Source organism: Cinclus cinclus, chromosome 5 (genome assembly GCF_963662255.1).
Source record: "Cinclus cinclus chromosome 5, bCinCin1.1, whole genome shotgun sequence".
In the NCBI taxonomy this organism is placed as follows: Eukaryota; Metazoa; Chordata; class Aves; order Passeriformes; family Cinclidae; genus Cinclus; species Cinclus cinclus.
Genome location: NC_085050.1, coordinates 11,419,312 through 11,435,623, shown reverse-complemented (window position 1 = coordinate 11,435,623; position 16,312 = coordinate 11,419,312). Strand labels below are relative to the sequence as shown.

The 16,312-nt window shown below is 45.6% G+C and overlaps 2 protein-coding genes across 2 annotated transcripts; one reads left to right on the top strand and one right to left on the bottom strand.

Moving 5' to 3' along the window:
• The first annotated feature begins 862 nt into the window (after positions 1-862).
• On the top strand, positions 863-6,316 carry TADA2B (transcriptional adaptor 2B). Its single transcript, XM_062492667.1, has 2 exons — positions 863-1,132; positions 2,429-6,316. The coding sequence occupies exons 1-2, from the start codon at positions 863-865 to the stop codon at positions 3,419-3,421; spliced, it is 1,263 nt and encodes a 420-aa protein (XP_062348651.1). The 3' UTR covers positions 3,422-6,316.
• Positions 6,317-8,463: 2,147 nt separating this feature from the next.
• GRPEL1 (GrpE like 1, mitochondrial) lies at positions 8,464-14,751 on the bottom strand. Its single transcript, XM_062493363.1, has 4 exons — positions 14,648-14,751; positions 13,660-13,828; positions 12,164-12,245; positions 8,464-9,706 (listed from the first exon to the last, which is right to left on the bottom strand). The coding sequence occupies exons 1-4, from the start codon at positions 14,716-14,718 to the stop codon at positions 9,360-9,362; spliced, it is 669 nt and encodes a 222-aa protein (XP_062349347.1). The 5' UTR covers positions 14,719-14,751; the 3' UTR covers positions 8,464-9,359.
• Positions 14,752-16,312: the final 1,561 nt, after the last annotated feature.

Here is a 16,312-nt window from a genome sequence, read left to right as displayed (position 1 = left end):
TGGAAAGAAGACATCTTAGTTTATTGCAAGTTTTGTAGTAACAAAGCATTTTTGTGCTCAAGAGAATGTTATTTTACTTCTAACATAGGCATAGCTTCAGAACTTAAAGTGGAGAAGCTTCCAGTTGCTAAAGTGAAAAGAGGTAGAAGGACTAAATAAAAGAGGGGAGAGAAGGCAGTGGCTGTGCAGCAAGGATCCGTGCGGAATGCCGGCACAGCCTTGGCTCCACGGTTCTGGCAGGCAGCTCTCCCGCTTCCTTTGGCCGGAGTATCTCCTGCTGTGCAATTAAATGTGAAATCAGATTAGTTCTCTAACGCTGATGTTTATATTGTATCTGTTACAGGAGTTGCACACCCGGTGCCTAATTTTTTGAGTGCCGGATTTCATACAGATAGTCGAGCTCTTTCTTCCATGGAGCGTTGACCAGTTCTGTCCGAGCAGTCAAGGTGCTTCCAAGCGTTTGGATTTCACACCTCAGCCCGGTGTTTTCTGCGTGGGCCCAGAGGAGCGGAGCTAAAAGCAGGATCCTCTCTTTCTTCACTCCTCCGACCAGGCTCCTCCCCGCTTCCCCCGTTGCCGGGCACCCGCGAGGCCCCGCCCCCTGCCCGAGCGAGGCCCCGCCCCCCGGCGGGCGGGCCCCGCGCCGCGGCTCCGCTCGGGGCCGGCCCTCCCCATTGGCCGCGGCAAGGGCGGACGGGTCCGGCTCGACCAATGGGAGCCGGCCGCTCGCGCTGACACCCCCCGCGCCCGCCAGCCCCGGCCCCATTGGCCGGCGCTCGCCGAGGCCCCGCCTCCCGAGCGCGCTGCCATTGGCGGCGCGGGCTCCGGGGGCGCGGCCGCGCGCGCGCGCGGGCGGGGTAAGATGGCGGAACTGGGGAAGAAGTACTGCGTGTACTGCCTGGCCGAGGTGAGCCCGCTGCGCTTCCGCTGCACCGAGTGCGCCGACATCGAGCTCTGCCCCGAGTGCTTCTCGGCGGGCGCCGAGATCGGCCCGCACCGTCGATGGCACGGCTACCAGCTGGTGGACGGCGGCCGCTTCACCCTCTGGGGCGCCGAGGCCGAGGGCGGCTGGAGCAGCCGCGAGGAGCAGCTGCTGCTGGACGCCATCGAGCAGTTCGGCTTCGGCAACTGGGTAAGGGGCGAGGGAGAAGGGGCGGGGGCGATCCTCATCCTCGCACCGGCGGCCCTGACAGCAGCCCCGGGGCGCGCCCAGCGCTGCGGAGCGGGGCTGCCCCTGTGTCCCCGGCGGGCTCCCCGCCGGTCCGAGGAGCACCCGGCAGCTCGGACCTGCCGCTGCTTGAAGTTCTGCCTCTGCCTCTCGTCAGGCCGTCAGTGTCGCAGACCTTGCACCTGCCTCTTGCCCGTGCTCGGCCTTTGCCTTCAGTATGTCCCACCTGCGGGCTGGCTGCTCGCCTTCAGCGTCACTGCACAGCCAGACTTCGTTTTAAAAAGCGGCTGCAAGAAAGCATCATTTCAGTATCGCAGAATGGGTCAGGTTGGAAAGGACTACGGTGGGTCACCCCAGAGCACAGTGCACAGGATTGCATCCAGACGGTTCTTGACTGTTTCCAGTGAGGGAGACTCCACAGCTGCTCTGGGCAGTCTGTCCCAGTGCTCAGTCATCCAGTCAATGAAGTTCTTCCTCATGTACCTGTGGGACTTCTGTGCAACAGTTTCTGCTGGTTGCCTCTTGTCCTATTGCTTGGCACCTCAGAGCAGAGCCTGGCTCCATCCTCTGACACCTCCCTTCAGATACTGATGGACATTGGTGATGTCCCTTCTCAGTTGTCCCTTCTAGCGGCTGAACAAGCCCAACTCCCTCAGCCTGTCCTTGTAAGAGGGAAGATCCAGTTCACCAGTCATCCTCATTGCCCTCCCCTGGACCGTTTGATTAATTTTTTATTGATTTGATTTGTTGTTACTTAAGTTTTGCTTCATTAAATATAAAGACTTTCAAGACCTTAAAATGTGCAATCATTACAGCTTGCTTAGTCCTTAAATAACTAGAAGATAATAAATATTGTTACTCTTACCGTAAATACTGTTTATTTCCATGCTGCTCCTCAGTGATGTGAGATAAACAAACAAAACCTGGGTTGTACAGTGCTCTTGGTGTTGGTGTTGGCTTGGGACTTGAAAAGTGTCCTGGCTTTGGTCATGGTGAGCTGGCTTTGTGGGGCTGTGCCATGGGTGCTCAGGAATGACCATGTGGTGCTGTTTTCATGGCTTAAAAGCTTCCATGCACTGTAAACACTCAACCAGAGCTGAAATTGCAGAGCTGATAGAAATATGGCCAGCATTGCTAGAGAAGTTTAGGTACTGGGAGTTGGCTTTTGAGGAGCAAGGAGAAAGTCATGCTGTTTCCTGAGTGCTCTTTATGCTGGCGATGTAACGGGAATCTTTTTATCACTACTTTTTTTCTGTTTAGGAGGACATGGCTACTCACGTGGGAGCATCCCGAACACCTCAGGAGGTGATGGAACACTATGTGAGCATGTATATCCACGGCAACCTGGGAAAAGCCTGCATCCCTGACACTATTCCCAACAGGGTGACAGACCACACGTGTCCCAGTGGCGGCCCGCTGTCTCCCAGCCTGACGACGCCGCTGCCGCCGCTGGACATCTCGGTGGCGGAGCAGCAGCAGCTGGGGTACATGCCGCTCCGCGACGACTACGAGATCGAGTACGACCAGGACGCCGAGACGCTCATCAGCGGCCTCTCGGTCAACTACGACGACGACGACGTGGAGATCGAGCTAAAGAGAGCTCACGTGGACATGTACGTGAGGAAACTCAAGGAGAGGCAGCGGCGGAAGAACATTGCGCGAGACTATAATTTGGTGCCGGCCTTCCTGGGGAAGGATAAAAAAGACAAGGAGAAAGCTCCCAAACGAAAGATCACAAAAGAAGAGAAGGAGCTGAGGCTGAAACTGAGGCCTTTATACCAGTTCATGTCTTGTAAGGAGTTTGAAGATTTCTTTGAGAACATGCACAAGGAGAGGATACTTCGGGCAAAGATTCGGGAGCTGCAGCGGTATCGGAGAAATGGGATCACCAAAATGGAGGAGTCGGCAGAGTACGAGGCAGCCAGGCACAAACGGGAAAAGAGGAAGGAGAACAAGAACGTAGCTAGTTCCAAGAGAGGGAAGGAAGAGGGTAAAGAAGGTGAATTTGCTGCCATTGAAAACCTGCCTGGCTTTGAACTCTTATCGGACAGGGAAAAGGTGCTCTGCAGCTCTCTGAACTTGAGTCCTGCACGTTATGTGACTGTAAAAACTATCATCATTAAAGACCATCTCCAGAAAAGACAAGGAATTCCTTCAAAGAGTCGCCTTCCCAGTTACTTAGATAAAGTACTGAAGAAAAGGATTTTAAACTTTCTGACAGAAAGTGGTTGGATATCCAGGGATGCTTCATGAAATTCAGCTGATCTGAAAAAACACATCCGACGCCCATTACAGCCTCAAGGACTCTGTTATTTTTTCCTTCCCTCCCCAAAGATACAGAAACCATGGCGCTTAAAAACACAAAAGAGCAAATACATAACCCCCCCCAGTCACCATGATCCATGGTGGTTCAAATAGACTATTGCTTTGGATCATGGAAAATACTGAATTGTGAAACTTCTACATTGGATTTCACTGTTTTTGGTACATTATTAGAACAGATTTTTTTCTTGTGAACTTAACTCAAGTCCGATAGTCCCAGAGTAGTTGCTTTAGTCCGTACTATTGGATAAATGAATATCAGTGTAATCCTTGCTTTTCTTTGAAGGTAGGAGATAGTTTCATTTGCTGGAAACTTTCTTCGCCCTTTGTTTGTTTTTTTGTTTTTTTTTGGCATAATGCTGGCAGCAGAGTGAAGCTTACAAAAGTCCTGTGCTCAGGAGTAGGTGAGCAGAGACTTTTGTGACCATCGCTAAGCTTTTGGAACATTCTCCTTAGTAACCGCAGCCAAGGCGTGGGGACACTGGGATGAGAGTTCCTGTTGAGAATACAGCAGGGAGTGGAAGGCAGGAAGGAAGGAAATGTGGTAGGTGAGATGCCTCCAGGAACTTGTGCTGTGGAGAGGGGTTCTTGAAGAGCTCTCAGCTAATCTGGGCATTGCTTTGACCTGAGTTTCCTGAAACAGGCCCCTCTGAAGCTTTGACATTTCCTGCTTGGTACTGGAGTGTCAGGAATCGCCAGCAGCCCTGGTGCTCTGCTCCAGAGGAGGGGTCAGCTACAATGAGGTACCTGATTTGGGCCAGAAATGGGGTTTGGGAGAATAGGCAGTGAGGTGTTTGGCAGAAGCTGAGAGCCTCAGGCAGCAAAATCACTGTTCTTGTTGGAGGAGCCTGCTCCTCCTCCTTTGGGATCTTAACTGCTGAGCTCATATGGGCTGAGGTGTAGCAGCCTCCTGAATTTCATTGGGAAGTCAGGGACAGGGAGCAAGATTCTCAAATGGAGCCTGATCGCTGAGATTGGTCTTTAAGAACAAAAATAACAATTGATTCAGATTTTGTCAAAATGCACAAAGTGTTCCTAAAATTGGAGTGCTTAATCCAGCCACTGTAGGGTTCTAATTGCACATACCTTGAAATGTACCGACACAGGCACATTGAATCTGAATTTACTGACAAGAAAGAACATTGCACCTTGGGAGGGATCTCCTCCAGTTCTTACAGCTGCAACCTGGAGTGCGGCTGGAGCTGGGTACCAGCTGGGATGTAACACAATGGGAAACAAATGTCAGACCCACAGTACTGTTCTAGTAAGGTCTATTTATTAAGGGAAAGATGTTGAAGGAGGATTAGAAAAAGATTTTTGTGCCCATTTCATCCTTTAATTCCCATGCTGGTATTTAATCAAATGAATAAGAAATCGCACTTTCCACGTGGAAGATGCAAAATTACTTGTGCATAAATCTCTCTGCTGGTCTGTCTGCAGCAGGAAGCTGTGACTGGAGGCAGGCTGGGCAGGTCTTGTAGAGTGCAGGTGTACCAAAACTTGGAACCTGATTGGCTTCAGTATGAGTGCAAGATCTGGAAATGTCATCTTGCTTTGATGCTTTGGGCTGTAGTCAGTGACAATACCACAAAATCCTAAAACAGTATTAATTCTACAGTTTGGCAGAGGTATTCTGATCAGAACTGGGTTTCATTTAATACCTCCAGCATTACCAAACTAGTGTTACCAGTGACTTTAGAATAAAAGGGGTACAATTACAAAGCCAGCATTTCTAAGGGAAAAAACCAAAACTCGAGTGCCTTTTTCTTTTGAGCTTATGATGTTACGTCCCTTCAAAACAGGTAAGGGCTATGTCCTCTGGGATGTAATACTTTGGCTTATCTGTAAGTGGTTTGTTGTGGCATACTCGAGACAAAACTGTCTCTTCTTGGCAGCAGTGAGCTAACTGCAATGTGCTGAGTAGCTTTAATAACCACTTCCACCCTATATGCATGTACAAGCAGCACACAAGTTCATAAGGTATAAACCCTTGGTTATTTTCTCTGTCCTATTCCTGTGGGAGGAAGCTCAGTCTTTCTTTTCAGCATTCTGGTTATGCAATTTGGTTCTTCCTTTAACGTTCTTCACCTAACTGCCATAACATGCTGTTTTGAAGCCTCAATTCTGCATGTAGCTGGGAGTTGGAGAATTGTTTGGGTTTGGGTTCTTCCGGATTTTTTCCCCCTCAAATCTGTGATTTTTCATATTTCTACACTGTTTTGGCACATCTAAGTTAAACTGAAGCAATAGTGTAAAGCCCATTTGAACAATAACTTAGGAAAAAATCTAGGCACCAATGAGTCATTTAAATGTTGAAGTGAATTCTGCATTTACACTTTGTAGCTTCTTAATTCCTCAACCTTTCCAAAATGTTTCCTTGGTGCTAGATGTAACTTATTGAACATCAAAATGAATGTAAAATAAAGTATTTTTAATGTATGCAATATGGATATCAATATTTATTTTGTACTTGCAAGCTAACTCAAGGTAGTAAATGTTTGCTTTAGCAAATACTAGTCCCTTGGAAAGGGCTTCCCTAGAAGCAATGTCTCATTGTCAGCTATGCTTTTAATTTTAAAGGTGACTTGCACTAGAGGATGCTGCTGTTCCATTTCACATGGAACTGGTTTAGGCTAAGCATTCCTTTGTTATGAGCTGCTGGTTTTCTGTTTGATTGCTTATAAATTGAGATGCAGTTCATGTTAATCCAGCAATTTACTACAGCTACGCTGCTTATCTTCTACGGTGAAGGGGCTGAGATGGCAAAGAGCTCTTTCAACTTGAATTTTGTGTTGATCTGGAAGTGCTTCCTGTACTGTACAAATAACCCAGCTTTCATGTTGCTAATGACAAGGTGTTTTACATGCTTAATGCTCTTTTCTAATTAAAGTTATTACTAATGATAGTATTTGTCTTAACAGCATTGATGTAAGCCTATAAAAAAGCAACTCTGTAAGCTGTTCAAAATACTGATCTTGCGCTCTGGGCAGGGGCTGTGCTGTGTGTCCCACCCAGCTGCGTTGGAGGGAGCCTCCATCTCAGTCCGTGTGCACTGCCCAGTGCTGGGCTCAGATGCTGCAGTGTTCTGGCTCCAGCTCCTCCTGCCCCCTGCTCACGGCAGGCCCAGCACAGTGAGAACAGCAGTTGTAGGTTTGCACTGGTCTGTGACCATGAACTGCCTTGGAAATCACCCAAACTAAGCACTCTGCCCTTACTCTGTTGTGCGGCCGCTGCGTTCGATTCCTTTGCAACTGGAACAGGCTTCATGAGCCTCTCGATTTATTCTTCTCACAAAAGGTTTTTGTGTGTGGGCCCCAGTCACTCCTAAGTGATGACACATAAAATACTGTGAAGCAAGATACCCCACGAGCATGTTCAGCTCATCAGCTTCTTTCTTCTAAAGAAAAGGAATGTTGCATTCATTTGAAGTTTACATTGGTAGCTGTACCAGACACACAAACGCCTGTGCTGAAATCACACAAAGCCTGAGGTTGTGCACACAGCATTTTACTAGACTTTTGCATTGTGTATTGGTAAATAAACTTGTATTAAAATTTCTTTCCACGATTGATTTAACAGTAATGGAGCTTGGGCAATGAGGAAAATGGCCTAAGTCTTTGCAATAACAAAGAGAGATGTAGTGTAGCTAAAGGTGATGGGTGGAAGTGTAGTCTGTGAGATAGCTGGTACTGGTGGTAGTTTTATTGGGTGCTTACATTTCAGAACTATTTTCCTCTGTTGACTCCTTCAGTGCTCTTTCCTGGGGTATGGCAGAGTGCACAGGTGGTTGGAGCTCTCCACAGACTGACCCACTCCATGCCAAAGCCTCTCTGAGGGCAGGCCAGGGAAGGGGAACCACTTAAATGAGAGACTCAGTTGCCAGCTTTAAAGATGAACCTTTTGCTGAACATTTAACAGGACCCCAACTGAACTGATACAATCCAAAAATGACAGTGTGAAGCACTAGGAAGCTCGTTAACAAAATCTTCATTGGCTAGGGAACAAGGTGTCCCTTTGTTTTAACTCCCTCTTGGACAAACTTCTATACAGAGGATGTTGTTATTGCATTTAGTTTACATCCAGGGGGATTGGGAGTGGACAAAACAACACATGACAGTTCTTAAAAGGTACATAAAATGGAACCTGGTCCCTTCTGGACATCAGTTGTGAGAACAGGTTCCAGTCAAAGTGCAACAAAACCATTTCTTCAATCCTACTTCACAAAACTACAGTGTGCTCTTAAACCCAGATGGAGTAAAGGTACTTCCAAATTCCACTCCAGTATATGGAATCCCCTTTTTCCCCCTGTGTTATTAAATCCAATCTGCATTTTTTTTTTCCCTGTACATAATTAGTTTAAAAAAATTAACACTGTAGTTGTCTTCACACATCAAAAAAATGACTCTTTCCTCTGCCCTGTTAAGCATTCTTAAATATAACTAACATGACTAACCTCCAAACAGTTTAATGCACTTAGGCTGTTCCTGGTTAACTGTTTAATTCCCATGAGGGAAACCAGCACTGGGAAAAATGTCTTAAGGTATAAATAATCACTTCTCACCATGAGTAGATCCAGTAAGCTCTTGGCAACTCTGCATCTGAATCACAAAAAATATAATCAATACCTGACTCTAAGGTAGGAAGCTCCTTAACCCATAATAACCAGAAATGTGGTAAAAAATTCAGAAGTACCTACTTTTTACAGGGCCTAATAACTTCCCGAAGTTTGAAGATTCTGTCCTGTGTTTTTTTAGTGTGGGCTTTCAGGACACAAGAGGATGGATCCTTAATTATGTAATTTGCCAGGTTCCACCCACTCCTATCCAGGTGACCAGACAAATGTCCTTCAGGTAATCAATGTGTTGTATTTTAGCCTGATTCTGCAGGATGGGGAGCAGCAGGTAGAGTTAGACATGGCAAGGGAAAAGCCCTGGTGCAACCTAAGATCCAAGCTGAGTAAATGTAAGAAATAATGAAAATGAAACTAAGTTCACATTTTTGTTTGAGCCACTTACATGAAATTATTTATGCAAGTCTAAAAGAAATCACATCCCCAACTCTCAGCAACTCACTTCTTTGGGTGTTCTGGCTCTCAGCAGGATTGTAACTACAGTTTGCATAACAAACTGCAAAGCTGAAAGTTACAAGACTGTAAAAATTGTTTAAACCAATTTATACAACATTAAATTAAAAATCCAGAGATAGGATAAATTCTATTGGTTCTTCAATGCCATACAAATATTAGATGGTTTTCTTGATTCCATGTTAGAACAGGACAAAAAGGTTGAAAAATTACAAAAGATATCTCTACCGCCATTTATTTACAGTTCAGAATTCACACAGGTTTCAGTTTCAGTTGCTGAGATTATTTTTGAATAGACAAAACAGGGCATTTATCACATCAGTGTGAAAATGCTGATGGGTGCTTGCAGAAAGCAGGTTATTTGTACTAGTCACCCACTTCTGCAGTGTGAGATTCTACAAAACCAAAGGAAGTGTTTGAACCACTATCTGCATTTTCAATCTACACACAGTGATAAACCTGAAATTGCAACATTCTTGTGAGAGTTTCGTTCTTTCCAATTTAATTCACCTTCTCAGCAGCAATAGTTGTAAAAAACATTATCTAATCTAGAGCATCAGAGGGCTTAATGGCTCTTGTAATTTCACACAGAAGATCTTATGGAACGGTGATATTGAAGGCCACTAAGCAGGAGAATTTCATCAGTTACTTCATTTTCACTGGGAGACCTCAACCAACTCATTTAAACCTCACAGGGAGCAGAGGAACGAGGGAAGCATGGTGTGAGAGAAAAACCATCCAGCTGTTTAATAGTTGTATGGCATTTGAAACTCTCATCTTGAGCAGCTAAGCGTCTTTCACAACCCCCACCAGGGCGGGCCGCAGCGTGCGCCCGTGCAGCTTATAGCCGATCTTGGACACCAGCGCCACGGTGCCGGGCTCCTGCCCCTCCACGGGAGCATGGAACAGCGCCTCGTGCTCGTACGGATCGAACTTGGCTCCCACAGGGTCCAGTCTGATCAGGCCATGCTTTTTAAACACTTTCTGAATCTGCATTTCTGTCATGACAAGACCTTCATATAAGCTCTTCAAGTGAGGATTGTCGTCCTTAATTTCTTCTTTTGGAACGCTTTCTGTTGCTTTCTCCAAAATGTCTGCAACTTCTAGTAAGTCCTTACAGAAGCTCTGGATTCCTGAAAATGTATAAAGGAGGAGAGAATGGGATTAGTCCAATGAGGGAAACGAGTGTTAAAAACCCCCAACCTCACAACCCGCACCCTACAGCAATAATCTGCACTCTTAAAACTTTTAAGAAGATATGTGATACTGTATCATTTGGGGTAAAATATCCTTTCCAGTTCTGGATGATAATAAAGAACTATTACAGATACCTTGATATCCATGCCATCTCCTCTACTTCTATGAAAAAAAAAATGATTTCAACTCAAAAGAGTTATGATAATGAACTAAAAATAACAATTAAGATTCTTAGCAAAGTTATCAAAACCTTCAGATGACTTCATGTAATTTCCTCATGTCTCTCTCATCACCTAACATTCAAAGCATGTTGACCTATTCCTACCCTTTAATCTGATGTCATAAAAAGATTTGCAGAAGACATAGCATATAACCAGACTGATGAGGATCTCATCTCAAGAGATGAGCAAGGATTCTTCCTTGAATGAAGAGAACTTGCACCTCTCTGTCCCACTGCAAACCTCTTTTACAGAGTCAGCAGCTGTGCCTTGCAAATACAGAGCAATTTCCAAGTTAATCACAGTCCTTGTCCTGAAGCTGTTCTCTTGCTCACAGTAGAGAGAATCTGGACTAATCTCACTTAAGGCATTAGCAATCAAGAAAAAAATCAAAACACTTCAATAAAATAACACACTTGTACATAGAGGTAAGCAAAGGACTAACAGCACTGAGTTTTGGGTTTCTTTTTTTAAGCCAGAGTCAGCCTTTTCAATTCTAGTTCATATTTTGGATGGGTTTTTTTCCCTTACCAAGAAGTGATATGACCATTATCAGAGACCAAGTCTTTGGTTTAAACAAAGAAGCTCCATAGCTATGGAAGCACCTTACAATATCTGTGGGGATCAGCTAGTTCTCAGGAAAGGGTCTCTCTAACAACTGCACAACTCTGTAGAGACTCAAGCTCTTTACAGAAAAATTGTTAACAATGTCCAAGTAGTTTAAAAAATCTGAAAAAAAACACCTGTCATGGTTTTAAACTAAAAACTAGAGCTGTGGCTGGAGCTGAACTGTACCAAATAGAAAAATCAGCCGTCTAGTTATCTGGATCAAACAAAGTAACCAACTCAACTAACTCTTCAGAAGGTGGTTTGGTTCTGATTTTTACTGCGTACATTGTATTTGCAAATATCTCTGACTGCAACTCAGAATTTATCCATGTCTCAGAAATTAGTTTCTCTTTTTCCAACATAACAAGCAGTCATGCACAAGGAATAAAACTTACAGATTATATGTAATCTAGCTTTCAAGATAAATTCATTTCTACTGTAGCCCCTCTGAGCTCAGACATGACTCCAAGTCCTTTGCAGCAAGTAGAACATTAGTGAAACAATGCTTATGGCAAATCAATCTCAGGATGAAGCACTCAAACATCCATGAAAAAGAATGCAAAAGTACTGTGTACTTTTGCTTACAGTACACATTAATTGAAGACCCTGTACTCAGAAATTAGAACTTGAGTTCTGAGAATTAAACTATACAGCTGTGCATGGTGTGTGGTTAAAAAGAGCAACTCATTTTTTGAGGCAGAGTGGCAGTCAGACACCAGGATAAAAAACACTCTGCTATTGCAGCATTTGCACACAATTTCTGTTTTACAGATTTGTGCTGGAAATGTTAAAAAGCTAAATCAGATGTTACTAGCCTGGCTCTTGAAGGAAAATGTGCTTCTAGCACTCCTCACAGCCAGTAATTGTGCATTCCTAGCACTGAAAAGAATCCATTCATTTAGAGGTATTAGTTCTATTTGAAAGCTATTGCCTTCAACAGATAAAAGGCAAAAAAAAAAATCAAAAAATATCACACAAAAATATCCCAAAATGAAAAAAGAACCAAATTAAAAACAAACCCCAAGAACAAAAGACACCCCCAAAACACCACCAAACTCCAACCATCCAAAAAAAACAAAACAAAAAAACCAACCCAACAATCAACCAAAAAAACTAATAAACCCACAAAAAAAACTCAAAAAACCAACCAAACACCCTCCTCCCCCATAAGAAAAAAAAAAAAAAAAACAAAAACCCAAACCAGAAGTCAAACCAATACTCCATGTTCTGAGACCAAAATACGTGAAAAAGGTAAACTTCAGAACTTAACTACAAAAATCTACTAATGCAGTACACATTGTAGGAAATCAGATACTAAATTTAATGAAAATGACAGCTGCTGACTTAAGCAGTTTAAGTTTTGCCCTTGGCTGAGGAAATGGTCACAATTCTGATGCAAGTTGAGGAACTGTTCAAATCTCTCTGCCTCAAATGCATTTTTAAGCAAGTAGTCAGAATCACTGGAAAATACAACTTGTCAATACTGCAAGGCCAGTCAGCTTCATTCTTCCAGGCTTTGCATTTCCTGGGTCTTACTGACTGAACACCAGAGGAGCCTCCACTGACCATATAACTTTGCCTCTTCCACCAGTTTCTGGCTTCTTTGCCTCACGTTTTCTGCATCTGCCAAGGCACGCTTGTACTTGTCCTGAAGAAGAAAAAACAGTAATAGAAGTTATTCCTCCTAGTCAGGTAGCTGACAATAATTCAGCATATTCGGTATAAAACAGCATTTTAAACAGTTTCACAGCCTAAAGCCACCATTTAGGCTAATCTGAAACAACATGCCAATTATCACACCATCCCTCCTACCAAGACAGAAGTTTGCTTCACTTCACAAGGACAGGAAGGAGGGAAAGGAAATCAGATGGTTTTCTAAAGCCTTAATATTTGTTAACAGCTGGAAAAAAAATCCCTCTACAGATATATAAAGTTTTATGAACCCACTATTTCTGCTGTGTTTCAAACCATCTCTTTCCTCTCCATACGTACCACTAGAGTCCCTTACACTTTTCTTAGCCTTTACAAATTATGAAGCCTAACTCCTCTGTTGTTTAGATCAAGTTTTGGTCTATTCCTAGAAAGATGGTCATTTACTAGCTGAGGTACTAAGATGTGAAATACAGTAAAATTAATAAAATAACAATTCACGCTGAGTGCTTCACTAACTAACCCTGGATGGCTTCCACAGTGAATATGCTTGAGCTTCGCATGCCAGTGAAGGATCTCAAAACAGAGCAAAAACACTCAACAAGCTGCCTGAAGAGCTGCAGTAGGCAACCAGCAGCAAAGAAAGACACTAAATGACATCTCAAACTTTTCCTGTAGTGCTTTGGGAAGGGCAACAGAAAGCAAACTCAATCCACAGATGATCCGCAGGTGCTAGTTCTACAGAAGGCTCTGGCCTACCTCCTGAAGTCTCAAATGCTCCAGAAAGACATTTTATATAAAGCACTCATTAATGTCTGCTTAATGGCCACACCTCAGGGCATCCTTCAGCTGCTGGAGGTGTGCACAGGAGAGAATGCAGGATACACGAGGACACACAGAAGGGATGTGATGTTCAGCCTCAAGTTTGAAGGGCTGTCCAACAGAGAAGGTTTGAGACTTCCTAACTAAGGCCTAAGTACACTATTGTATAAAAGCTAAGCATCATTAACTCTGACCTTTGGAAAGTCAGCAGCTGTTTCCATTAAGTCTACTCTTAACACACACAAATGCACACACCAGACACACACACTCACACCCTTCCATGGCTCCCAGAAATTACTTCTCTACTGAGCAAAACCTATGTAAGACTCACTAACAAATGTTCAGGCTGGAAAAGGTCCAATTCCATCCAGAAACAGGAAAAAAATTATCCAAGATCTTAATTCTGGATAAGGGATGCATCCCAGATCTTATAGTGAATGTACTCTTAAGCGTAAAGAAATTACCAAATTGTGGACTTTATACAACTCAACAGGAGTCAAATAACCAGACTGTGCACTGAGAACCCACAGTGCAGGCTCTTGGGCACACGATTTGTAATGTGTGCAACCTAATAACCCACAGACACTTACAGTAACGTCTTTTAGTTGTTCTTCCAGTTTGGCCTTTTCTTCAGCTAGCAATTTTTCAGCAGAGTTGGGTTCCACCTTCTGCTCATTTTGGCTCTGACTCTGGTCCTCTTCCAAGTTCTGGCCAGTATTTTTCTGCTGTGTTGCTGCACAAAGCAGTCGTGGAGATGTTCTAAGGCAAAAAAGTGAACACTATTATTCTGTTGCTTATGTTCCAAGACATTAGCATTTTACAGACATACCAGACACTTTAATTCTCACATCAAAGCACAAAATCATACAATTCTAGGACTGCGAATACTGCGTGCAGAACTCTGTCAAAAGCGGCATATCTCTGGCCATTAAACTGCAGCAGAAAAGAACGACTACAAGGTGTCAGCTTGTAAGTGTCTACTACATTAGTTTATAGACACGGAACTTTTAAGGCGACGTTTTCACCACTGTGCCCTATCAGAAACAAATTCAGTGATGCAACCGCCGGCAACAGCCTCCCTGAAAGCACAGCAGCAGGACAGAGCTCGGTCGCTGGAGCGGCACCCCCGTGCCGCCCGTCCCCGCTGTACAGCGAGCACGGCGGCAAGCACGGGCCTGCCTGTGTAAATAATGACTCTTCACCCCCCCCCCCCCGACGCTTCCAAGGCTGAGCGAGCTGAGCCACCCAAGGCCGAGGCTGCGGGATGAGCGCCACGCTCACACAAGGGCTCGTATCCCCGCCCGCCGCACGGACACTCCGGGCCTGGAGCCGTCCAGGCTCCCCGCAGTGCCGGCCCGAGCCAGGCCGCTCTCCCGGAGAAGGGCGAGGGAGAGCAGCGAAGAGGGGCGGGGGGTGTGAGGCAGCCCCCGCCCGTCCCGGCCGTCGGACGGGGCTCCACAGAGCTCGGGACCCCAGCGCGGCGAGATCGAGCTCCGCTCCCCTCCCGGCCCGGCGGTGAGTGCGGCCCCGGCCCGAATGTCCGGTGTACGGGAGAGCGGCGCGGCGCGGCCCCCTCACCTCAGAGTGACGCTCAGTAGCGGGAGGCGCGGGCGCAGTGCACCCCGCATGCACTGGGCCACGGCCGCCATGGCGCTTTCCTGCCCACCGGCCGCCTCCGCCCGCCCCCAGGGCCCCGCCAATCAGCGAACGGGGAGGCCGGGAGTGACGTGGCCGGGAGCCAATCAGGAGGGCGGACGCGCCTCCGCGGGCCGAACAGGCGGCTATTCCGGGGCGCGGCGGGGCGCCCAGAGGGGCGCGCGCGCCTCGCCCCACCGTGACGTAGGGGGCGGGGCCGCGGGCGGGGCGCGTGCCCGGCGGCCATTTTGTCTCGTGACGGGAGGGGCGGGGCGCTGTCGTCGTGGTGGTGGTGCTGTCGTCGTGATGGGAGTTGTTCCTGCCACAGCTGTGACTGGAAAAGTGAAGATTTTAGCTCATTTTAGGTGCTGGATAGCCTCGTTACCAATAACACCTCGTAGCACTCATCAGCAATTTGCAAACCTCCACGCAGAGGTTTCGGTCCGCACAAGCTCCCTGTATCTGCTGTGTATGCTCTTGCTGGACAGTAATTTAATTAAATAATGAGCTGTCATTAAATGGGATAATGTTGCTAATCCACTAGTTCCAGATCTGGCCACCTGTTTATGAACGTGTCCTGTGCAACTGGAGGCTGTGGGAGCCCTGCTCCGTGGTGCTTTGTCAGTATCTTGTTAAAAGGGAGGGGGGGAAATCGGGGTCACATATTTATTGTACAGCAGTGAAGATGAATGCTAGATTATGCACAGATGCTGGGACACCAGCTGTTAGCCTGATTCCTGCATGCATTTGTCCACTCTCCAAATGAAATCTGAAGGATAAAGATGCAAATTCCAGAATGCAAATTTAGTAGCCATTATATTCAAGTGAATAATTAAACTGTATACTGAAGAAGAAGGTGTGGAAGACATTTTTGGCTTGCTGCATGAGAATCTCGTGGGGCCTTGCTCGGTACAGTGGAACTTTGTCAGAGCGCACCAAGTTTCCGACATGGTCTTTATTCAGCAGTTTGGTTTGCCTGGGATGGGCTGGGGCGGTGCAGAAAACAGGAAAAGTGGTACATGAGGGCAGAGGCCTCATACCATGGCAAGTTTAGATCCCAGTGAGTCTTACTTCGCCAGTGGCTGTTCTGTGATGTGACACTGGTACAATCCCATGGCTTGCCTGTGCATAACGCAGCAAAGAGGAAGGTTGTGTGCCATGTCCTGTCCACATGGAGTGGTGGTCAGTATCTGCTTTCTAGAAAGTTGTTGAGCCACAAATTTCAAGTTTCATCCTCAGAAATACTGAAAGAAATAACTGAGGAAGTTTGTTAAGGTAATGCTGAGAAAGCATCGGAGAGAACCAAGAAAACCAAGAACAGCCATAAAGGATATCCACAGAAAGATACAAAGAAATGGGACAGAAAAGGCAATTGGACCTTTAGGTCTGATGTTTTAAAAATGTTTCCTGAAAATATTATTCCTTACAAAATCTATACAAGCAGTCTGTCTATCTCATCTTTCTTGTCAATTGTTTTCACCCACACCTCTGGATGTAGATTCCTATTTCAGCTTGTCTCCATTTCTTTGCTGCCTACCGTCTTTGGAAGTTGTGCTTGATTAATAATGAATCACAAAATCACAAAATTGTTAACAAAAGCTTGAGAAG